The 25263-nt window shown below is 43.7% G+C and overlaps 1 protein-coding gene across 7 annotated transcripts in view; it reads left to right on the top strand.

The window, feature by feature from the left end:
- Positions 1 to 1445, top strand: part of ERCC8 (ERCC excision repair 8, CSA ubiquitin ligase complex subunit) — a 61808-nt gene extending 60363 nt beyond the window's left edge. For all 7 annotated transcript variants that reach the window (XM_065599014.1, XM_008174480.4, XM_008174479.4 and 4 more), the window contains one exon: positions 350 to 1445. In XM_065599014.1, the coding sequence (XP_065455086.1) occupies positions 350 to 406 (57 nt within the window). In that variant the 3' untranslated portion in view covers positions 407 to 1445. The remainder of the gene's footprint in view (positions 1 to 349) is intronic.
- The last annotated feature ends 23818 nt before the right edge of the window (positions 1446 to 25263 follow it).

The raw sequence follows: 25263 nt of genomic DNA, 5'->3' as shown, positions 1-25263 counted from the left end.
GGAGATGCTGTTAGCAGAAAGGAAATTACTGGGTAAGAAATTTTACATTCCAATCCATGTGCCAGAAACCATGTGACTAAGTCAGTCATATGCAGGATATGACTTTCTTTCATAATTTACTCTAATATTAATTTATAGGATGGACAACCATCCGCTTCAAAAATGCAGTAAAAATAAGAGAAAATGAATAGTTTATATTCAAATAGTAATATAAGAAATTACTTGAGTGGTGACCTGAATTTAGTTCTTAATAATTAAATCTTTATTAATTAAATAATTAAATTTCAATTATTTCACTGTTTTTAAAAAGCAAACTATTGAAAACAAATTATTTTATCTCCTACCTCAGCAACGCTTAAATCCAGCATTTGAAGATGGATGGAGCAGCAGTGATGATGAAGGATGAACCTCAGTTAGCTGTTGATATAAAACTGACATTCATGCACTATGTTTGTGAAGAAAGGGACTTTACCTGCAGAATTGAACAAGTATTTGTCATCAGCTTCTTTGTAGAGTTCCTTAAAGCTCAGGCTTTCAGAAATGAGATTTTCTTGTAAAGTTACTTTCTTGTACTGTCTTAATGTTTCTTCTGTGTTGTTACTATATTTTGAAATAGTATTCTTTTATTTCACCTGGCCTTCTCACTCTTTCCCACCCACCCCCAAACTTTAGGCAAAGCAATTTGGTATATTGTACCTAGTTGTTGAGCTGAATATTAAAAGCAAAATTTCTGATGATCAGATGCTAGTACACCCCATCTCTCTTCTGGTGTCACTAAAATAGTGAGGCCTGATGATTCCTTCTATTTTCAGGGGCTCTAAATGGGACAGTTTGGGACAAGATGAGTGTGGAGAGGAGCTGGCGTGTGTAAATCCCAGTTCCTTTGTATTATCCCCATTTTACAGATGCCTCTCCATGGATGCATTATGGAATCCAGCTTCCCCAATTAGAAGGAAGCAGGGCTGGTATTCTCTATCTAGGTATTTATATAGCCCCCATCAATTTAATATCTGACCCCATCCCAGGTATTTAAAAATAGAAGCAAATTACATGGAATAGGATCTTACTGGTCCCATTAACATGATCATAAGATCTGCTGCATGAAACCCCCCAAGTGGAGGGGGAAATTCATAGATAGCAGCAGGCAAACACTGAATGGGGGCTTGGCTTCTGTGACAGCCAAAGAGTCAGGATGAGGAGGAGAAAGGGAAAGCTAGTGCTGAGTCACTGGGCCTCTGCCAATGTGCTGTGACTTAGGAGGTTGAACCTCCTGCATATTCTGGGTGTGCAAGACCTGCTCTCCCTTTCTCATTAAGATGATTTAGAGGAATCTCAGCAAGCTGAGAGTCTCCTGTCTGTGATGGATGTGTTATAATGTAACCTTCTGGATTTAACAAGCCTCAAGTCAGAAGAAAAATTTGAATAAAATGGAAATGTAAAAAACAGTCCTTCAGAATGTCTTCATTTCAACTGAATGTGTCGGTAGGGTCTTTGGTCTGTACGGTCATGTGGGAGGCTTGGTGGATCGGTTCCTAGCCCACTGCTGGGCTGGGTGTGCTACAGGAGCGGCACTCCCTATTCCCTGAGGACTGAGTTAAGGAGCTGCATTAAAAGGCTTCCCATCCAGTGGAGGAAGGATAGCCGGGATGCAGTACTTCCAAGGGAAACATTTATACCAAATGGAGGAGCAGGATTCAAACAACAAGGGACAAAGTGCTAAGCAACTGGATGAAAATTTAGCCTGTGTACTGTATTAGTGCACATTTCAGAATTACATTTGTAAAAATTTTATGTGCTGTTTAAAAAAAAAAAAATTATTCCATACACCAGTCCAGTGAAAGGGGAATGGAGGGACTCAAGGAAATCCTAGTAATTCAGAAGTGTTAATATAAAGAATACTAAGTTTACAATTGCCAGGAATGGTGAAACCCAAAATGTGGCCTCCCTTAAAGTTGTTACGAAGCTATACTAGTTGGGGGCAGGGAGAGTCCCAAAAGCTTCACTTGAACTAAGATTAAGGGACCAGCCCGAACCCAGTAAGTGTAGGGGAATATAACAAATTGAAATTGGCTTCTTAAAGATGAAACTTTAATTTAATTACCACTTGTTAATTCTTTTCCTCCCAAAATCTAGGGAATCCTGGTTACTTAATGAAAATAAGCTTTATTACAAGACAAAAGCAAAATGAATAAACTATTTGTATTATTGGGCAACATTTTTGTTACATGTTACGTGTTGTGATAAAGTTCCTCCTCTACCTTGGTGGGTCCTGCACTTATTGGCAGATTTTCTTGCCTCAGAGATTCACCATGTGGGTTGGGGAACAGTCCAGAGACCTTCCCCTCTGGAAGAACGCACAGTCCAGGTCAATGGGGAGGTTTGGGGGGAACCCAGGCCCGCCCTCTACTCCAGGTTCCAGCCCAGGACCCTGTGGACTGCAGCTGTCTATAGTGTCTCCTGTAACAGCTGCATGACAGCTACAACTCCCTGGGCTACTTCCCCATGGCCTCCTCCAAACACCTTCCTTATTCTCACCACAGGATCTTCCTCCTGGTGTCTGGTAATGCTTGTGCTCCAAAGTCCTCCTTCAGCACACCCTCTCACTCTCAGCTCCTCACACTCTTGTACTACAAACTGAAGTGAGCTCCTTTTAAAACCCAGGTGCCCTGATTAGCCTGCCTTAATTGATTCTAGCAGCTTCTTCTTAATTGGCTCCAGGTGTCCTAATTAGCCTGCCTGCCTTAACTGGTTCTAGCAGGTTCCTGGTTACTCTAGTGCAGCCCCTTCTCTGGTCACTCAGGGAACAGAAAACTACTCATCCAGTGACCAGTATATTTGCCCTCTACCAGACTCCTGTACCCCACTGGTCTGGGTCTGTCACATAGTATATACAGATGCTACATACTGCATATCATATTTGTACTTCACATTTTCCAAATTTAGTAAAAAGGTGGTTTTTTGTCTTGAGAGGAATGTTCATTAGATCCTGTGTTTTTTAAACCACTCTCCTTAGTGATCATCTGATTTGTGCATTACTTCAGAGCCAGCCATCAAAAGGAGAAATAAATTACATACTAATGAATTCTTCCTGAGCTGTGCAGTGATCATGGAAAATGTTGGTACCTAAAGAAGCAGACCCAGGGTAGTTTTTGTGTTCCATACCCAATGGGAGATAGAGAGATCCAAATTTGTCAAATGGAAGAAGACAAATACAGTAAAGAAAGTTTTCATTTTCCAGCCGGGGTTCCAAACTGACAGCACTAACTATGTCTCCTCTGTGTAGCACTGCCTTTCTCTTCCAAATGAAATGCTACGTGCTTCCCATTCCTGCACTTTCTGAGCACTCAGAGAATCTCTCCCTGGCTTCATTCTATGTAGTATTGCAGTGCACCAATTCTTTCCCAGCCTCTTGGCTGTTGATGCACCCTCCTGGTTTTAGTTCCAAGCTGAAGGAAGAGGAGTTTGAGGGAAGGTGAGGCCAGTTTGTATTCACTGACACCAGGCAAAAGTCCTGCCCAACTCTCACCTCCCAGCAGCCAAAAATCTTATATCATACTGGCAGTGCCCCATAACATATGGCTAGTTCCCAAGTTATTAAACACCTGGGCACTATACAGCATCTTAATTGATACACAAATTCTGGACAAATGCCATTGCGGGTAATTGTTTAGATTTCCCCTAAAGATTCAGTTTTGACATTTACGTCCTTCCCTAAAATATTGCAGGAGATTTTGTTTGTTTTTAATTGCTGCTGCATTCTTCAAGAGTTACTGTAGTTCATTGATGCATTAAGTGGTTATGATTCTTCTGGGTGAAATATGCCATACAAATGTAACAGGACTGTTACAGTAATTTCTTTCCCTCAGTTGTATGACAGAAGACACCAAATACTAAACAAAGATAGAACTGAATGCTGTGTAGCAGGATTTGAAACAGTGCCAGGTATAGGCTACACTGAATTGTAGAAGCTGTAGAACAGTCCCAGTTCTTGCTTCTGTGTGCCATTCAAGCCTAAGACCTTAAATGAGTTCTGTTCTGATTCTTTTTATCATCTCCATCTCCATGGTATCTGAGCATCTTTATGAAATACTGCCTGATAGTCTGAAAGAAATTTGGAAGCTCAGATCAACTTAGAAGAGGGAAATTCTGCTTCTGAAAGCAAGTAGTTCCATAGAGAAGGAAGTAGTTTACTGAGGGCACTTCTGCTACAGCAGTGGGTACTGGGATAATGCTTAGAGCAGGAGGGGAAGAGATTAATTCCCTGCAGGGAAGGTCAGACCAGGGATCTACTCCAGTCAGAAAAGTTGCTTTGCCTTCCAGTAAAATAGGAAGTTTTCCACCAGGACTTGGCAGGACAAGTACTGTAACATGAAAAGGAAATGATTTGCTCAGAGTCCTTTCTCTTTTGCTCTTCCGTTTTCCTTCATTCTAAAGAGGGAATTGAGCCAGGCCTACTGAAAAACCAGGCAACCCTTGGAAACAGCCTGCTTCATCTCTGCATGAAGCCTGAACTCTGTCCAAAGAGACTCTCAGATATGATGTATGATTTTATGTTTCTGTTTGGTTATGAGGATTGAAAGGAGTCTGCTAGTGGTTTAGCGCAGTGGATCCTTCCGAATGACTCAAGACGGAAGAAAACGGGGTTCTTTCTCCTTATAGCCAGGGCAGAGGTTCAAGGGGCCAGCCAGCATTGTCATTTGAAGCCATCAATATTGTCAACTCTAAGCATTCAAAAATAATGTGTTAAACCCCTCAAAATCCATGAAACTGTAATAAATGCAGGAGTCTTTTGTGTCTTCTTATTCTGAGTTGTTAGGGTTCATGTTTTCAAACTTTTCTATGCAATCGTGAAGACTAAGCTATATTTATTTATTTAATTGAAAGTTAAGATTTTCATCTCATTTATCTCCAGCAATCTTCAGTAATCACTTTACTCCAGCATCTGGGGCTTTAAGAAAAGCAACAAATATCTCAAGACTGATCAGGAAATTGTTAGATCTGGCAACACTGGGCCAGAGACCCTTAAAGTGATAGTTATAATTTTCCTTTGTGGCATTTTTCCTTTTTTTTTTTTTTAACCCAGTGCTACAGTCCCTCTGCCTTGCACATCTATGCTAGAACTATATCACTATTTGAGAAAGGGCCTCAGTTTTACTCGTGTCTCATTTTTGTAATGTAAGTACAACCCTAAAGAACCCCCAGTGTAAATAGCTGAGGATCATTAAACTGTAAGTTCTTCAGTGCAGTCTTAGTATGTGTGTCCAATATCTGATGTGGGGATCCTGAGCGAGGCCTTCCGACATTACTGTAATACAAATAATACAAGTTATACCTTTTGTGGCATGCTAGCTGAACTACTCGATGTGCATTTAGCATTCTCCAGCTAGAAGATATTCTTGAAGACCATATATTGTTTCAGAGGGTAGCAGATTCCTTCCTGTACTTCTGCCATTCAGTATTTCCTACCCTCTATCAAAACATAACATAAGTAACTCTTAAAACACAAATAATTTAAGATTGATTTTACATAAAAATGTTCTTCATTGCTCTATGAGTAAATATTTAATGGTAAGCTATGGAAAGGGCTTGTGTTGTTTGTTTTGTTTTGTTTTGTTTTATGTGCTTATATGTAAGGCCTGAGGGGTTTTTGTTTGTATAGAAAAACAGGAGAGAATTGGGATTCTCCTTTTTTTTAATTATTAATATTAGAAAGTCTAGTCTTGTCTGCCTGTGAAAAACTGTGGTGGCTAGAGTACTAGTGCAAATATGACATCACAGGAGTAAAGAAACAAAACTGAGTAATTTTTAGAGAACCTGTTTTTCTTCACTGCTGTTTAACTCCAGTGACAAATGAACATTGTGGAAGAGGTTATTTAAAATTTAACTTTGTCATCATGTAAGCTGATGGGCAGGTGCACCAGCCACAGTAGCCAAAATAAAACCCAAACTCAAGTTCAATTCTATGTTCCTTTCCTCTGGGCTGGTTTTATTAATAAACAGAAGATCCTCAGTGTTGTGTATTAAGGCTTTTGTAAGAACCCTGTCCTGCTTCCTGCAAGCTGGGAAGGGAAGAAGACAACCTTCCTGGCTATCCCCTAGAGGACTCCAGCAAGGTTCTCATGACTGACTTCCTTTAGGGTTTTTCCTCAACCCTCATCTTATTAAGATTCTATGAAGAAATAATCCTGGCTCTGTCTCCAGCACATGGTGTTTGGTTAGCTGAGCCTCCCATTAAGTGACCTGAAAGAGTACAACTCCCAGCAACCCCCGATCCAAAGGCCATATCAGGTATCCTGAACTGTGTTGATGTACCCCAGGGCATCTGTTACACACACCTTCAATTAAAGTCTGATTGCTCACACATTGAAAGCTCTGAAACTCCCAAGAATGCCTGCAACAAAGCCAAGAGAGATGAGTCTTTAGAAATATCAGATGTAAAGTAAAAATAGACTATTTTAAAAAATAAAACTTTTTGGACCTTACATAATAAAGAAGCCAAAAATAATGCTAGGCCCTATTTTTAAAAAAAAAATTCTTGCTCTTCTCTTTGAAAAGAAACTTAAAGGGGAGGAAAAGAAACTGATTCTGTTTTTGAAATTTTTAAAAGTTAGTACACCTTTCGGTGCTGGGGAAGATCCTTTAGCTCTGTGCAGTTGGCAGATCACACCTCCTGCCATTTCCCTGGATCTGTGAGCAGTGTTTTTTCTGCTCCTTTAACACTAAGGAGAGTTTGTGGTAATTTTTCCCTCAGAAAGAGAAACTTGATGTAGGAAAGATTGGAGTCACCAATTTAAAAATTGGTCCGCCCTGTTGTAAACTACATTAACATGTGCAAGCAAGAACAGGTAATTCAGCTGGCAGGAACACAAAAATTACACATTTGTATTTTTTGACATAGACAACATTGCAATACAAAAATTACACCTTTCTACTTTTCCTCCAGGCTTTGTGTTCACCAGGCAGCCAGCCATGCAAACTAATGAGTGCTTTCATTTCCCATTGACTTCAAAAGGTACTCAGCACTTAGCAGGATTGAATGTACCTGTAGTAATGCAGGGCTTGAGCTTCACTGGCATTGTGAGGAAATTGTAAGGAAACGGGAACACATCCTTTTAGCAAAATTAGTGAAAATCCTAGACAAAATAAGGCGAGGGGAGAAGTGGGTTTTTGTGTGTTGGGGTTTTTTCATTTAGTGGAGACTGTTGGCAATGGTATGACCGCCCTGACAGCCACAAAACTTCAGTTGTATACACCATTTTAAAGCTGATTATTATTCCTCTGTTTGTATTTCATCAGGGCCTCTGAAGACACAGTAGTTTTTGAACACCACAAACATGATTTAGGTTGCCAGACACGTAATCCTTTGTCTGTAAGAATTTTTAATCTGTCAGGTGCCATTTTAAGAAGAAGGGGAGAAAAAAAAAGGGGCGGGGGTAAAATGTAGAAAACTAACCCTCTAGCTAAGATGCAAATGTCATTAATTCTCTGAGAGCCTGATCCAAAGCCCACTGAAGTCAATGACTAATGGACTTTGACTCAGGCCCTATTACAGTGGAACCTCAGAGTTACGAACACCTCGGGAATGGAGGTTGCTCATAACTCTGACACGTTCATAATTCTGAATAAAACATTGTGGTGGTTCTTTCAAAGGTTTACAACTGAATATTGACTTAATACAGCTTTGAAACTTTTACTGTGCAGAAGAAAAATGCTGCTTTCCATTTTTTTTAGTAGTTTGTTTAACACAGTACTGTACTGTAGCCACCTTTTTTTGTCGCTGCTGCTGCTGCTGCTTGATTGCATACTTCTGGTTCCAAATGAGGTGTGTGGTTGACTGGTCAGTTTGTAACTCTGAGGTTCTACTGTAGTGTAAATCTGAATAGTCATGTTGCATGTGCTGCCATAGAAAATTAATCTACAATATGTACTGCCTGTAGCAGTAAATTGTTCTGACCATCTGTCCAGTTACTCTTCTCTATGAATACTCTAGCAAGGATATAGGGTGAATTCAGTTCCTGTAAGAGTGCAAGTTGATTTTCCTTAAAAAGTTATATCAGATGGTGTGTGACAGGAACATTGCAAAGAGGGTCTTCAAAGCAGTGCGGAGGGAATGTCTTGTGTTCCCCAACAAGTAATTAGCATTGCTAATCCCACGCCAGTCTGCTGCAGTGCCTGTAAAATATCGGTTTATTAATGCTGGCTAGCATTAGGAGATTCTATTCCCCTTTCATATACATTTGCACTTTTAAAAAAATTATAATCATGTCTATTTGATTATGCCTCTCTCCACAATCTTTTGCATGTCACTTGCCAGTTTAAATAGTAAAGGGTCTTTGAAGTAGAGAGAATGTTTGTGTGTTTGTACAGCCCCTGGCTCAACAGAGTCCTGATACTGATTGGGACCTCTGGGTGTTACTGTAATAAATAAAAACAATGGTTTTATGACAGTCTGCATTAATTTATGCAATGAGTCGGGGGGGGGGAGGGAGGCATTTTTCCTTAGAAAGTAATCGTCCTGCTCAGCTGCAGACTCCCAAGCCTAATAGATTGGCTTTGTTGGAGAGGAAATAAGTACAATGCAGAGCTCTCTTCACCTTTGATCTTTAGCTCACAGTGTAAGCAGTACTAACAAAGCACTTTTGCTAAACAATACCCTGGACAACTTCCAGCAAGCACTGAGAAATCAACCGAAATATCACTGTATATTAGTGTTAGTATACAAAAACTTAGGACCTAGTTAAGATTTTAAGTGTGTTATCAGTGAAGTCTCCCTAACAGACAAATGTGTTACTTCTAGAGACTAAATTGTCCATCAGAAAACCCCAGCGTAATCTTAAAAATCTGTTTGCAGGTATGGAAATGAATAATTAAGGGAGGTAACCACTTTACTCAGCCACTATTACCTAATGCACATTATGTGTGTCACCCAACCTTAGCTGTGCCCCTTTGTGTTCTGAAATAATATATTGCATATCTACAGAAGTATGCTATTTAATTAGAACTCATTTCACAATTCTACAATTTACTCCCAGCCTGTATTAGCCTGTGTCCATATGTTTTCTGCTAGTGTGATGTAAATAAGATGTTTTGATGAATAAAAGGGAAAACATTACCTGTGGGGTGATGAAATGTGATGGAATTGGTATGATTATGAACTAACTTTTGTACTGGTGGGTGGTTTTATTTTTAAATAGTACACTATGTTATAGCATATTGAAACAAACTTTTGGAAAAGGAGATATGGTTTATTTATTCTTGCTAGCTTTGCATGCTTATATACAAGTTGTAGGAACGGTCTCCTACTGTGTATTTGTATAGTGCCTATCACACTAACTCTGATCCTGACTGGGGTCTCTGGGTGCTAATGCAACATATGTTAAGCTGCATGTGGAACAAACAAAACCCAGGACTACTTTAAAAGAAAAAATAGAATTAAAAATCACAACATGTCAGCACTAAGAGGAAGAATTAGGGAAGATTTCATGGACAACGTCACTGCTGGTGTTTCCTACCGTCTGAGTGTTTGACCTTACAACCTTAACCTTCTTCTAAGACATGGTTTTCTATATAACTTTGACTTCATCACCTAGATTGATTGATCCTGCAATCAAATCCAGACAAACCCTTGTGGAGCTCCATTGAGTTCAGTGGGTCTGAATGACTTTGAAAACTGGAGTAATAGAAATGGGATCTCGAATGAAATTTAATAGTGCACAGTGCAAGGTCATGCACTTAAGGACTAAGGCTTGAAATTAGACGAAATTCTAACCATCAGAACAGTGAAGGTCTGGAGCAGCTTTCCAAAGGGAGCAGTGGGGACAAAAAATCTAACTGGCTTCAAGACTGATCTTGGTAAGGTTAGGGAAGGAATGGTATGATGAGACTGCCTACATGCCATTGTAGGCAATCTGCAACTGTTATTAGCAAATCTCTCCAACAGCCGGTAATGGGACACTAGGCTCTGAGTTAGTACAGGGAATTATTTTCCAGGTATCTGGCTGGTGGGTCTTGTCCACATGCTGAGGGTCTAACTGATCGCCATATTCAGGGTCAGGAAGGAATTTCCCCCCAGATCAGATTGGCAGAGACCCTGGGGGAGGTTTTGCCTTCTTCTGTAGCATGGTGCATGAGTCACTTTCAGCTTTAAATTAGTGCAAATGGCATATTCTCTGTAACTTGAAATATTTAAACCATGATTTGAGGACTTCAGTAACTCAGCCAGAGGTTATGGATCTATTACAGGAGTGGGAGGTTGAGGTTCTGTGGCCTGCAATGTGCAGGTGGTCAGACTAGATTATCATGATGGTCCCTTCTGGCCTTAAAGTCTATGAGTCTGGTGCAGGCGGGCTCTTGCACCTACATAATCTGCTTGCAGAATGAGGGCTACTGTATGTTTCCAGACTACACTAAGGCCTGGTCTACACTAGGCGTTTATGTCGAAGTTAGCGCCGTTACATCGAATTAACCCTGCACCCGTCCACACTGCGATGCTATTTAGTTCGACATAGAGGTCTCTTTAATTCGACTTCTGTACTCCTCCCCGACGAGGGGAGTAGCGCTAAATTCGACATGGCCATGTCGAATTAGGCTAGGTGTGGATGGAAATCGACGCTAATAGCTCCGGGAGCTATCCCACAGTGCACCACTCTGTTGACGCTCTGGACAGCAGTGCGAGCTCGGATGCTCTGACCAGCCACACAGGAAAAGCCCCGGGAAAATTTGAATTTGAATTCCTTTTTCTGTCTGGCCAGTTTGAATCTCATTTCCTGTCTGGACATCGTGGCGAGCACAGCAGCACTGGCAACGATGCAGAGCTCTCCAGCAGTGATGGCCGTGCAGTCTGTGAATAGAAAGAGAGCCCCAGCATGGACTGATCGTGAAGTCTTGGATCTCATCGCTGTGTGGGGCGATGAGTCCGTGCTTTCCGAGCTGCGATCCAAAAGAAGGAATGCAAAGATCTACGAGAAGATCTCTAAAGACATGGCAGAGAGAGGATACAGCCGGGATGCAACACAGTGCCGCGTGAAAATCAAGGAGCTGAGACAAGGCTACCAGAAGACCAAAGAGGCAAACGGACGCTCCGGATCCCATCCCCAGACATCCCGTTTCTACGAGGCACTGCATTCCATCCTCGGTGCGGCCGCCACCACTACCCCACCAGTGACCGTGGACTCTGAGGATGGGATACTGTCCACGGCCGGTTCCTCGGACATGTTAGGGGACGGGGAAGATGAGGAAGGAGATGAGGAGGGCGAGGCAGTCGGCAGCTCTCACAACGCTGATTTCCCCGACAGCCAGGATCTCTTCATCACCCTTACAGAGATCCCCTACGAAGCGTCCCCAGCCGTTACCCCGGACACAGAATCTGGTGAAGGATCAGCCAGTAAGTGTTGTAAACATCTAAACATTTATTTTTAACAAAACAGGAATATTAACAATTAAAAGAATGGGTTGTTCATGATTAGTGTGCCCTAGGCGCTTAACGGTTTAGTAAGGGGCAGTGCAAGTTTTGAAAAGAAATCTAGCAATGTCCGGTTTTCAGTGATTGTCCTGCACAAGCTGCTCTACTGTTTATTCCCTGCTACTGCAGCTACAGTAAAATGCGGTCTATGTGTCCGGGGATAGAGCAGTAATCCTCCTGGGACATCTCGATGAAGCTCTCCTGGAGGTAACTTGAAAGCCGTTGCATGAGGTTCTTGGGGAGAGCGGCCTTATTGGGTCCTCCGAAGTACGACACGTTGCCGCGCCACGAGATTATCAAGTACTCCGGGATCATTGCTCTGCACAGCAGGGCGGCATACGGCCCTGGTCTTTGGAGGCTTTCCCGGAGCATTCTCTCTTTGTCGCTCTCGGAGATCCTCATCAGGGTGATGTCGGCCATGGTGACCTGCTTTTAATTAGGTAGGGGAATGTTAGTGTTGGGACTGCTTTCCCGTTCCTTTACAGAACTGTAACCGCTGGTTTGCAGCCACGCGGTGGAGGCGGGAGAGGGGCAGCCGAAAGGGATCGTTCCCGGGGACAGCCGCGAGGGGGTGGGACAGGGGCAGAGTTCCCGCTTGCCGGATTGCTGGCAGCAGGGACTGACATTGATTTAAATGTGAAATGAGGCCAGTGGTAATATAAAAGTTTTAAACTGCCACAAGTGTACGGCTTACCATGTCTGCCTGCAACAGAAATTCCGTTTTGCTGCCTCGCTTCTCAAATGTGCTGTTCAAGACCCCAGGCACTGAATGCGAAGGCCGAGAATTCGACCTTGTGCTGAGTGCGCATGTGAAAGGTGCTGTGCATGGTCTTGTTCACAGAGAAAGACTATGTTCTTTGTTCACAACTACATTTATCTTTCTTAGGAATTCACTCCCTTTTTCCCATTTCCACAGTCCCGTCTGCGACTGTCTCACAACCTAGCCTGGAATCACACTCCCAGAGGCTAGCGCGGATTAGGCGTAGGAAGAAGAGGACACGGGAGGACATGTTCTCTGAGCTTATGGCCTGTTCCCAAGCCCAGGCAGCACAGCAGACCCAGTGGCGGGAGAACTTGACCCGAATGCACCAAGCCAACATGGATCGGGAGGAGAGGTGGCGGCAGGAAGACCAGCAGGCGACTCAAACGCTGCTTGGACTACTGAGGGAGCAAACGGACACGCTCCGGCGCCTTGTGGATGTTCTGCAGGAACGGAGGCAGGAGGACAGAGCCCCGCTGCAGTCCATCTCTAACCGCCCTCCCCCGCCACCAAGTCCCATACCCACCTCACCCAAAGTGCAAAGAAGGAGAGGCGGCAGAGTCCCTGCTAACTCTCACTCCACCCCTGCAGAGAGCTCTAGTAGCAGAAGGCTCTCATTTCCCAAAATTTGAAAAGTTCTTTCCTTCCCGCCTGACAGAAGCCCACGTCCAAGTTTCACCTCCCAATGCCATGTGTAGTTGATAATAAAAAATTCGTTTCTGTTAACTACTGTTTCAATCATGTTCTTTTGGAGGAGGAGGGGAAAGGGGGTTGGTAATTGGACAGGACAGTCTCCTTTGGCAGGGTACATAGTCGGGGGCAGGCACAGCAGCAGGGCACATACACAGTGCAGTGATGCAGTGACTAGTTACCCCGGTTAGTCTGGGAGGTTGTTTTGATGTAATGTTGGGGGGGGGTGGGTTGCTCTGTGACTTTGTGGCGGGGGAGGGCAGTTACAGATCTTAAGCGCCGGTCCTTAGGCAGGATCACAGAGCCACACAGCATGGGATCTGTAACCGTCCTCCCCCTGCCACAAAGTCAAATAGACCCCCCATACACACAGTCAGGAGGGTTGACAGGCTCCGTTGAAACAAGCATCCCACCGCAGCAGAGCCTGTCAATCCTTGAGTTTAGAAGCTGCATTCGCGTCACAACACTACACCCACTCCGCACCACAGTCTGCGTCCCAGTTTTAAAAAATTCCCGCGAAAACAGTATTAAAGAAAACGGTGTGCTTTAACAAAGTAGAACTATTTTTATTTCGACACGTGTGTTGGAAGGGGTGTGAAGGGGGTATGTAACTGGATAGGATAGTCAACATTACCTGGGTAAAGAAATGGGGGCAGGTTTAGCTTCTCAGTACACAAACTATAAAGTCACAGGTTACCCTGCTCACTCAGGAACTTTGCTTTCAAAGCCTCCCGGATGCACAGCGCTTCCCGCTGGTCTCTTCTAATCGCCCGGCTGTCTGGCTGTGAGTAATCACCAGCCAGGCTATTTTCCTCAACCTCCCACCCCGCCATAAAGGTCTCCCCCTTGCTCTCACAGAGATTGTGGAGCACACAGCAAGCTGCTATAACAATGGGGATATTGGTTTCGCTGAGATCACAGCGAGTCAGTAAGCTTCTCCATCTCCCCTTGAGACGGCCAAAAGCACACTCCACCACCATTCTGCACTTGCTCAGCCGGTAGTTGAAGAATTCTTTTTCAGTGTCCAGGGCGCCAGTATAGGGCTTCATGAGCCAGGGCATTAGCGGGTAGGCTGGGTCCCCGAGGATGACTATAGGCATCTCCACATCCCCAACAGTTATTTTGTGGTCCGGGAAGTAAATACCTTGTTGCAGCCGTCTAAACAGACCAGAGTTCCTGAAAACACGAGCGTCATGAACCTTGCCTGGCCATCCCACGTAGATGTTGGTAAAACGTCCCCTGTGGTCCACCAGTGCTTGCAGCACCATGGAAAAGTAGCCCTTTCGGTTAATGTACTGGGTGGCCTGGTGGTCCGGTGCCAGGATAGGGATGTGAGTTCCATCTATGGCCCCACCGCAGTTTGGGAATCCCATCGCTGCGAAACCATCTATGATCGCCTCCACGTTTCCCAGGGTCACTACCTTTGGCAGCAGTACATCAACGATTGCCTTCGCTACTTGCATCACAACAACCCCCACGGTAGATTTGCCCACCCCAAACTGGTTCGCGACTGACCGGTAGCTGTCTGGCGTTGCAAGCTTCCAGAGGGCTATGGCCACTCGCTTCTGTACACTCAGTGCAGCTCGCAACCGGGTGTCACTGCGCTTCAGGGCAGGGGACAGCAACTCACAAAGTTCCAGGAAAGTTCCCTTCCGCATGCGAAAGTTTCGCAGCCACTGGGATTCATCCCAGACCTGCAGCACTATGCGGTCCCACCACTCAGTGCTTGTTTCCCGTGCCCAGAATCGCCGTTCCACGGCATCAACATGACCCATTGCCACCGTGATGTCCTCGGCGCTGGGTCGCCTGCTTTCTGACAGGTCTGTGCTACTCTCAGACTTCAGGACATCACCGCGGTGCCGTAGCCTCCTCGCCTGACTTTTCTGCATCTGCCTCAGGGAAACCTTTATGATAAGCTGCGAGACGTTGAGAGCGGCCACAACTGCAGCGATGGTCGCAGCGGGCTCCATGCTCGGAGTACAGTGGCGTCCGCGCTGTCAATGACTGGAAAAGCGCGCGAACTGTTTTCCCGCCGGCGCTTTCAGGGAGGGAGGGCGGGAGTGATGGACGGATGACGACAGTTTCCCAAAAGCACCCTCGACTCATTTTGTTACCCAGAAGGCATTGCCGGCTACACCCAGAATTCCAATGGGCAGAGGGGACTGCGGGAACTGTGGGATAGCTGACCACAGTGCACCGCTTCGAATGTCGACGCTTTCTCCGTTAGTGTGGACGCACAAAGTCGAATTACTGTCCTTAGTGTGGACACACACGTTCGACTTTGCAATATCGATTACAAAAATTCGATGCAAGTAAAATCGAACTACTCTCGTAGTGTAGACAAGGCCTAATTTGCAGATGCTTGCTGGAACCGCACAAGATTGAGCATGTTCAATAAAGCCAAAGCAAGATATTAGGATCATCTTAAGCAAATCAGTCAGGGTTCCACCAAGCATGAGGTGCTTACCTTAAGAAGGAGAATAACTGACAGACAAACTTGCAGCCTGGGTTTGCTGGACTCTTCGCTTTGTATTTTATTCACTGTGGTTTTCCAGGGAAACCTTTCAGCGTATTTTAATTGTTACACAACCAGCCGCTGTGCCTGAGGACCAAGCTGAATCCTATTCTTCTGCTATGGGTTCAACTAAATATCCAAGTAAAATTTAGGATGAGTAATGAAGTGCATTAGTTACACATAATTATTAAATGATGGTACCATATTAAATGTGGTTCTCTAGGGTACAAGTTGAACAGCTACTATGAGTTAAGATTATATTGCTGTCTAAACAAAAATGCAAAGTTTAATAACTTATGTTATAGATTCTGACACCTCATGAGGATTACATTGTGTCTCCAATATACATACAATCTCTCCATCTTTTGTATTGAAGGGATTATTAATTCATCTCTATGGTTTATTATTCCTGTTAATTATAGAAGTACTATGGGCTGCAAATAGGGTGTGCACTCTACTGAAAATAACATGCTAGGGCTAACAATGAGTGAACCTAGCACAATGGTACATAATAACCTGCATTTTTTCTGTTTTGTCTAGTCCAGTTCAGGTCAAACTCCACCTGAATTTCCAACTACTGCCCCATCTTCCTTAACCGCCACACTCAAACAGCAGGCTGTTCATAACTGCTGCTTTAAGTTCCTTTTCCCTCTCCACCTCCAAATCTCTATGCATTAGGGGGTTAATGGGGGGGTCAAGTGTTCCCCTCTCCCCCAAATTGCTACTTGCCCTGCCAGAGGTGGGAGGGAGAAAGGCTCTGTCCTCCTGCTGAGCCAGCCCTCTAGCAGGCTCAGCCTGTCCCTGGCAGCTGTATCCAGGCCAATTCCAGAACAATGAACAGAAATTGCATCCACAGATCCATGAAGTTGACCATTATTGTTATGATTTGTATTATTCACTGAGCACGATCTGTGCACTCAGCACTGTTCAGAATATGCCTGAAAATGTAGTCCCTGAGCCAATGCATATAAGATGTGTAACTCTGGATAAGATGGCTCAGTTATTTCAGTATGAAGTGTATAGTTATTGACCACACATGTTATCACATATTCACTGTGATGTTTATATCTATGAGTGGAGGCACTGATAGCAAAAGAAGTTTTACTTGAGTAAGGACTAGAAGATTTGACCCTCCAACTTTCTTTCAAGAGGAAGAGCTGCCCAGAGCTCCTGTGCCTGTTTATTTTCCTTTCCTACCTGCAGTGGCCCTGATATACCTAAGAAGTCTTAATTTTTTCCCCAACTTTAAAACGTGGACTTTTCTTGGTGTTTGATTAAAAATATTCTCCTGTGAAAACTGCAACTCAGACACAACGCTACAGTGATTAATAGCCTTCTGGAAAGTAACTAGCCTTTAAACAGAAGTGAAAGCAATGTAGCCAACTCTCATGATTTTGTCATGAATCTCATGATAATTATTGTTTTCCTTAAAGTCCTTGCTCCTGGAGTCAAGTGGATATGTAATGATTTCAGCCTTCAGTCTTAAAGAAAAATGAAGTTTCTAGCCCTTGTGGCTGTGGAGAAAGCTTCAAAATGTGACCCCAGTACACCTTAAAGACTCAAAAAGCAGAATGTAAATAAAAAACACCAAATCTATTATTATTATTATTATTATTATTTATTTAATAATCTCATTATTTTAAAGCCAATCTCATGATTTTTGGTGAGCCTGATTTTTGGTTTTCAAACATTTGGGGTTGGCAATACGATGAAAATGACTTGCAAGTGTCAGTTTCACTCCTGTTTAAAGTCATTTTCTAGTCTATTATTTGTAGTGGGGTTACACTCCTAGAGCCCTAGGCAGGTGCAGTATAAACTCACGGGGCCTTGCCCTAAAAGGATGTTTCCAAAAGTTAAACAATCTATTCCAAGCTTGTTGAACTGCAAAAAAGTGATAGAAAGTAATCTAGCTTTTTCTACAATTGTTTCAATTGTTGTATTCAAGAGTTAGTAACGAAGTAAGAATATACATTAATTTTTTTAATCTAAGCAGTGTCCCTTAAGTGAATTGACACAAGATGTCAGAACAAGTGTTAGAGCTGAGTGGGTCTAATATTTATTTATTTTTCTTTCTTTATATAGGAATTAGAAATTATTATCTGACAGGAGCACTGTATCTAAGTTATTATCTGCAAAAAAATGAGTTTTCAGGTGCCCAAGTAGCCTTTGGAATCACGGTTAAAGTTGCCCCCACACACACCAAAATCTGACATGGCGCCCCTGCTGTATTCCATGCTGTAATGTAATATTTGTGTTGTGTGAGCCTCTGACTCTATGAATTGCCATACAGAAGAGGCACTTGAATTAGTGTGAAGAGCTGCTCTTCTACAGAAATTGTTCCCCTCTCCCGAAAGAGGAGACCTTCCAGTATCAGACAGGCTATGGTTTGATCTTACAACTGGAAACAGGCCTAACGACTCCTATTGTTCTGCTCTCCTCCTCATGAAGATGAGTCATGCAAGTGGACTCCTCCCATCAACTGAGAGCAGGACAGGACGGGGATAAAATCCCCAAGCAAAGGGCAATAAGAATCTTTGTGTTGTTGGGACGGGGGGGGGGGGGGGGGGGGGAGGGCGCGGAGGAATTTCCCTCACCTAAGAGATCCCTACCTGCTTAGCCTGGGTTAGCATTAAAGGACAAATAGAGCTTGCTGATTATAGAAGTGTCTATTTTTTAAAACCTCAAACTAACTCATTTGTATGTCCAGAGTGGGTTGCTTTAACCTTGTATACAACACTCTAGTTTCCTTTTCTTATTTAATAAATCTTCATATAGTTTATTAGAGGATTGGCTACAGTCATTGTCCTTGGTGTGACACCTAAACCGCAATTGCCCTGGGGTAAGCGACTGGTCCTTTGGGAGTAGGAGTAACTTAATATTGCTGTGATTCTTGGTGTAAGGAGTCCATCTATCACAGAGCTACGCTCATCTGGGTGGCAAGACAGACCAGAGTACCCAAGGGGACTGTCTGTATTCCATATTAAAGTGCCTGAAGAGTTTGCAGTTGGTTGGTGAAATCTAAGTTTAGAACTCATAACCAATTTTGGATTTATGGCCTGTTTTTACTTGTTTGGTTAAAAAAAAAAAAAATCTGCCCTGAGGCTGGTACTCATGCTTTTAAGCCAACATTGGGAGCATCACCCAATGCTTCTCATGACCCCTTTCTGGCCAAGTCTCAAGGTATATACTCCATTCCTTAACCATTCCACTTCTTTTGATTCCGTTGATCACACTTCTGTTTTATATCTTTTGCTTCAGTGGGTTTTGCAACACCATCCTTACCTGAGTCTCTTCCTACCTCTCTGGTCATTCTTTCCATGTCTCTTCAGTGTGTCCTTCCTCTTCTTTTCTCCCTCTATACCCTTTATCTGGGTAACCTCATCGGCTCACCATTCACCTACCATTTTATTAGAGAGAGCAGAAAATGGAAAACAATTTTGTGAAAAATACTGATATTTAAGAGTTGCTTTCATTTTTCAGGGTTTAACATAAACATATTTTCAACATTTGCTAAATTATCTACAACTTTAAAAAAAATTATCAATTTTCTGAAAATCAAGAGTTCCTGAAATGTTATCAGTAAACTAAAAATGTTGATCCTGAATGCTTTTTGAAGTCATGAACATTTTAAACAAAATAATTCTAATTAAAAATGTTGCAAAAAGTTTTGTGGAATGTTTCAGAAATGCTGACAACTTCCATGAAAAATTTCAAAAAAAGACCATTTTTCGGTTTTAAAAAAAACCTTAATTCAGTAAAGATGTCTACCAGCTCTACTGTTTATGCAGATGATTTGCAAATCTGCTCCTCCATGGCTGACCTGTCTCTCTATCCAAACTCACATTTTTGCTTATCTGACATTTCCTAAATTCACCATGTCGGCTTATACTGAAGATGGACCAGATTGCACTTTTTACTTTCCTGCCAAAACTTTCATCTTTTGTCACTGAAGATGACAGCAGTAGCCTTTCTGTCACTCAGACCCATGCACTCTTCTGTTACTCAACAGATCCAAATCTTGCCAGGGTCTAGATCTTGCTACCTCTTCCTCCATAACTTTTCCAAAGTCTGACCTTTTCTTTGTGATGAGAGCAGGGCCGGCTCCAGGCACCAGCCGACCAAGCACGTGCTTGGGGCAACACCTTGGAAGGGGCGGACAATCTTGGGGTGGCAGGGGGTGCTCGGGGTTTTTTGTTTTTTTTGGTTCGGTGGGGTGGCGCTCGAGGTTTTTTGTTTGTTTGGTTTTGTTTCAGCGGCGCAGCACTGGGGGGGAGCGGGGGCTGGCGCGGCGCTCGGTGGGACAGGGGCTTCAGCGGCGCGGCGCTGGGGAGCGCGGGGGTTTGGGCAGCCTGGCGCGGCGCTCGGGGGGGGCGGGGGTTTCTGCGGCACGGCACGGCACTGGGGGGGGGCGGGGGTTTCGGCGGCCTGGTGTGTCACTGGGGGGCCAGGGGTTTCGGCGTCACGTCACTGGGGGGGGGGGTGTTACGGCGGGGCGGCGCTCTTTTTTTTTTTTGCCTGGGGCGGCAAAAAAGTTAGAGCCGGCCCTGGATGAGAGTCTAAAAACTTTGTTCATTACCTCCTCTTCCATCTTCATTACTTTGCCCATATTGCCCTCTCCTTGTGGCTATGTAAAATAAAGCCACTAAGATAATCCTAGCAGAGCGTGTATGTCATCACTGTCTCTGAATCTCTCCAGTTGATATCACCATAGCAGTTTTAAGTTTCTTGTCCTTGCCTTTAAGGCACTGCATAACTCAGCCCCACACTACTTAAAAAGCCATCAGTGCCTTGTTTATCTGCTTCTCCTATAATCGTCTCTGCCATATTAATCAAATTTTCTCCTGAGGTGATCTGCCAGGCAGGTTTCCTCTGATTCACACGTGTTTTTCAAGACCTACTTCTGACATGAGGCCTACAAGTGAATCAGATATTTATTTATGCTTGATAAGTACTTTACCATGCTATGCATAGCTTTTTCTGAGTAATCATGTAATCTCATTGTTTTAATCACCATTCTTCTTCCCCTTAGCAGTCCTGGGTGTTTTGTCATCCCTTTACTACATCAGGGCCCTTGCCTTCTTGTGGGCACTGTGAGACAGCTAGCACACTTTAGAGCACTGTATAAAATCAGACTAATAATCATACCAAATATACCGTGAAAAAGTAAACATATTGGACACACAAATATTTGCCTAACAAATTAACAGCAAATCAAACGTTTACCATGAGCAACATTATTAAAGCATTATACATTTATGTGAATTGATTTATTATAAAAAGAACTAGCAGATGTTCAGCAACTAGGACAGGGGGGATCATGCCTAATGGTTGGAGCCAAGGATCAGAACTGGAGTCAGAGTTCAGGAATCAGACCTAAGGCTATAGTTACATAGAGAAAACAAGGCAGGAGCTATCACAGCCAAATGCCTTGAGGAGTCACTCACCTGCTGCTGAGCTTAAGAGCCAGTCAGCTGACCCTTCCAACTAGCAGTGTAGCCAATCAGACAGTCTTCTACCGGCCAGCTGCATTTGACAGGGAGCCCAGAGATTGGTTCTTCTGCAGGCCCTGATTCCTGACAGAGATGCACAAATGCAAGGAAATAACTTTGCCAGCAGAAAGTTGAAGTAATCAGGCTTTACACAGACTAGGCACGCAAGGAGGGCAGTGGAATCACAGTCCCAGTTAAGATACAGGGCTGAAATGCAGCCATTACTCTCTATCCCCAATATGAAGGCTGCAATTGTGGCTGTAGCTCTTGTTCTTGTTTTCTTTTACCCACAAGAAGGTGAGCATGGCAGTATCACCCAGTATATACCTGTTTCAGTAAGCAGAACCATAGACTTCAATCGAGTAAGCATGTGCGTACACGTTTTTATAGACCATAATGAGGGTTTTAATATATTTGATGTTGGAATCTCTTTAAAGAAAGTGATCCAAAAGCTCTTAATCAGCAAAGCAACCAGTCTCTTCACTGCACCAATTTCTAGTCCCTGCTTTAGGCTCATGTCTGTTCCTTTTTGGCCCAATTCAGTATTCCCCTGTGTAATTATTGACACCTGTGTAAAACATGACCAGATAAGAATGGTAGCATTAGACACCCACTTTGCTCAGTGATTTCACAAGGTGTACGGCAATGCTGATTCAGACCTGTTTCTCAATTCTTTCACTCACCACAATCCTATTCTCACAGTCACATTGTGCAAGTCTCTGGGAGGTGGTTGGGTGCTTTCCTTCATTGGAAGAGGGTTCTACTCCTCTCATTCTACTTCAGACTTAGTTCCTAAGATCCATCTCTCTTCCTTACTGCAGGTTTGTGTTCCATCAAGTGTAAAATAGATTGACAGGGTGTGATTAACTAACAGGACTGTTAGGCAAATTTATTTCTCTTAAATAGAAAAGATAAGCCTTTTTTCCAATGACCATTTAAACAAATCACCAGATTAGCTTCCCTATATTCCTTTGGAAAGAGCATAAAGAGTTGAGTAAATTTTACCGATTTAAAGAACTAGATCCAGATCTTCATGCTCCCACACCTCTTTCTAGCAGCTCTGTGTCACTCTGATAATACAAAGCAGCAGATCTGGCTACTTGCAGATTCCCTGGTGTAGAACTGGCATCGGCAACTCTATCACACCCCTTCTCAGGGGCCTGCCCTAACAGCAGGGAGGGCAAGGTCTGGGGAAATGGGTGAACAGAGCTGTGCTATAGCCATCCCCAGAATAGCCCCTGTAGAGGCTGTTAGAACTGGTGGAACTTAGAGCAGCTTGAAGCTGCTTTAAATCATGTTGAGGGCCAAACAGGCCCACACAAGCCATGGAGATTGTGGGAGAGGGGGCACAAAGGTGGTTTAAAGTCACCTTTGCCTCCCCTTTTCTCAATGACACAAAACAAAGCTCTGTTGTGGATGAGGACTGGGTCCTTCATTTTCCTGCCATGGCTAGGCTGAGTCTTAAGTCTTCCTTTAAAAGAAATCCAGGAAAATTGAAGGAATTTGTAGTGAACAGTTCTTCTCTACTTATAATATTTCCTTCATTGTTTCCTGTCTAGTCCCGCTCCCTTCCATATTTTTAGACTGTTTGCTCACTCCTGCCCACATCAGGCTGCTTCTTACAAACGTGAATTTCAAACCATTCTAATTGTTAAAGATTAACCAGTCAGCATCTATGGAAGAGCCCAGACACATCTTACCATACACTTGACTTCAGTCTGCCATTGTATTCTGAAACTGCATTACTATTATGAAGCCTTCAACAGTGTGCTCACATTTACCAGACTGATATGAAGACAGTCTTAGAGTCTACATGGCAAATGTACGGATGCAGATTTGGGGGAGGAGAGGGCTAGGAGGGGAACAGTAAAGACAATGTGGCTGAGCAGAAATGTTTAGCACTCCTCTTATTAGTGCCACAGTTTGTTAGACATTTTGATTTTGGTAAAGCTATCCAGCCACCTAGAGTATGTCTGCACGGCACACAAAAGGTATGCTACATGTACAGCACTGCAGTGCCACCGATACAGCGGCGCTGCTGAAGTGCTTCTGGTGAAGATGCTCTATGCTGATGGGAGAGAGCTCTCCTGTCGGCATAAAAAAACCCACCTCCACAAGCAGCATAAGCTCTGTTGGCAGGAGAAGCTTTCCTGCTCACATAGCAGTATGCACTCAAATGCTTATGTCAGTGTAACTTATGTCACTCAGCGAGTGGAATAATCACATCCCTGAGTGACATAAGTTTTGCCAACATAAGCTGTGTCTACACTACCGCCTAAGCCCGTGGCAGTGTGACCTACACCTACAGACTCTGTTTCCACACCCACTCTCAAGCATCCACACTACATTGCAATCCTGGACCTCACAATCGTGCTGGCACCTTTGCAGACCTGAGTCAGAATTTCAGCTTCTGTGAACATATACTATCAGATCCCAGGGTTCTTAGCAGCCTCGCCAGCTGAAGCCAGTCTAGGGCTTAGTTCATAGTGGGCTGTGGGAGAATTTGTTTGTCCATCCTGTGGGAATTGACGGAAGTCTTTTGCATGGTTTTTGCCTGAAAACACATCCATCTGAGTCATTTTGTGGCCGCATGCTCCCAGCAGACAGAGCCATCAATGTGGGTCACAACCCCGTGGAAGAAATGCTCCACCTGGTGTGTCAGTCCTATTTTGGGAATCAGCTAGAGCATGTGCAAGATACTGGTGAACATTTTGGAGGCAGTTTTTGATTGGCCAAAGGCACTGTTCAGAGGGGGATGCAGATATGCCAGACGCAACTAGGGTGACCAGATTGCAAGAGTGAAATATCAGGACACATTGGGCGAGCTGGAGTGGGGGGGCGGGGAGAGGACGACAACGACAGACACAGGTGCACAGAGCCATGAGGGGGGCCCTAGGAAACTGCAAGAGGGGTTGTACGGCCCCTGCTGCAGCCCGCACCACAAGCCACAGGGCAAGGACACCTGTTGAATTCAATGAGAATTTTGCATGTGAATTGATGTACCTAGTTCTGAGATTATAAAGCCAGAAGGGATCCGGTGGTCTCAGCACCTGGATAGCACAGACACAGAACTTTCCCAAAATAATTCCTAGAGGATAGCTTTTAGAAAAAGCTTTTAGAAAAACACCATGACCCTTAGTATATTGTTAATCGTTAGTCACTCTCACCATTGAAAAGGTATGCCTTATATCCAGTCTGAATTTGTCTAGGTGCAACTTCCAACCGTTGGCTCATGCTCTACCATTCTCTGCTAGACTGAAGTGCCCATTATTAACTATTTGTTCCCCGTGTAGATATTTACAGTCTATAACCAAGTCACTTCTTAACCTTTTTGTTAAGCTAAATAGCTTGAGGTCCTTGAGTCGATCACTATAAGGCATGTTTTATAATCCTTTAATCAGTCTTGTGACTCTTCTCTGAACACTCTCCAATTTATCAATATCCTTCTTAAATTGTGCACACCAGACCTGGACACAGTATTCCAGCTGTGGTTGCACCAGTGCCAAATACAGAGATAAAATAACCTCTCTACTCCTGCTTGAGATTCCCCTATTTAGGCATCTGGTCACCCTATTTCTGTATGCATTTCCCCAGGTTTTTTGTAAAAATCAAAACTGATCTGCCCCAGAAACTCTGTCATGTGGAATCATCTTGAAACTCGCATGGCTCCAACCCTGCTGATGAACCTTTAGATCCACCGCACAGACTTCTGCCACTTGAGCTAATGGAGTAAGTGATGGCAGAGGCAGTAGGTTGTCATCCTATATGTGATAGATCAGCTTTATAGGGGGATGAGACACTTCTTTTGCCACTGGGTTTCACAGATATCTGCTGACAGAAGAGGAACTGTGAAACTCAGGAATCCTGGGTCTATTCCAGGCTCCTGAACAGAGTGGTCTCTAGTAGTCAAAGACCCTTCTTCCCCGTCCCCTCCAGTCTATGTCTATCCTATTGCTGTCTAACCCGCCCCAGCTCCTCATCTGATTTCAACTGCCCCCCACTACCGCTCTGGATTCCTTGTCCCAGTTTCCTGGTCCTGTCTCACTCCCCTCTCTCACCGCCTCCATCCCTCAGATGGGATGTTCGTTCCAGACTGGCAAAATTATAAGGCTTCCCAACATTTCAACACTTCCCATTCTAAATTTTTGGTTGCTTAACTATAGGCTAGCTCTGCCTACAACAAAGCATATTCAGAACCTCTGATTAAAGGGATTATAAGTGTAGCAAGCTCCATCATAGCTAGTCACCAAAGATTGAACCCGAGCCATCCAGACTTAAAAGCATGAGCTTCTACTACTTGAGTTCAAGATATAACTCCCTTAGCTGGTAGCTATACAATTATCCTCTA

The sequence above is a fragment of the Chrysemys picta genome, chromosome 6 (assembly GCF_011386835.1).
Source record: "Chrysemys picta bellii isolate R12L10 chromosome 6, ASM1138683v2, whole genome shotgun sequence".
NCBI lineage: Eukaryota > Metazoa > Chordata > Testudines > Emydidae > Chrysemys > Chrysemys picta.
Note: the sequence above shows the minus strand (reverse complement) of the source record. Positions and strands in the feature narration are given on the sequence as shown.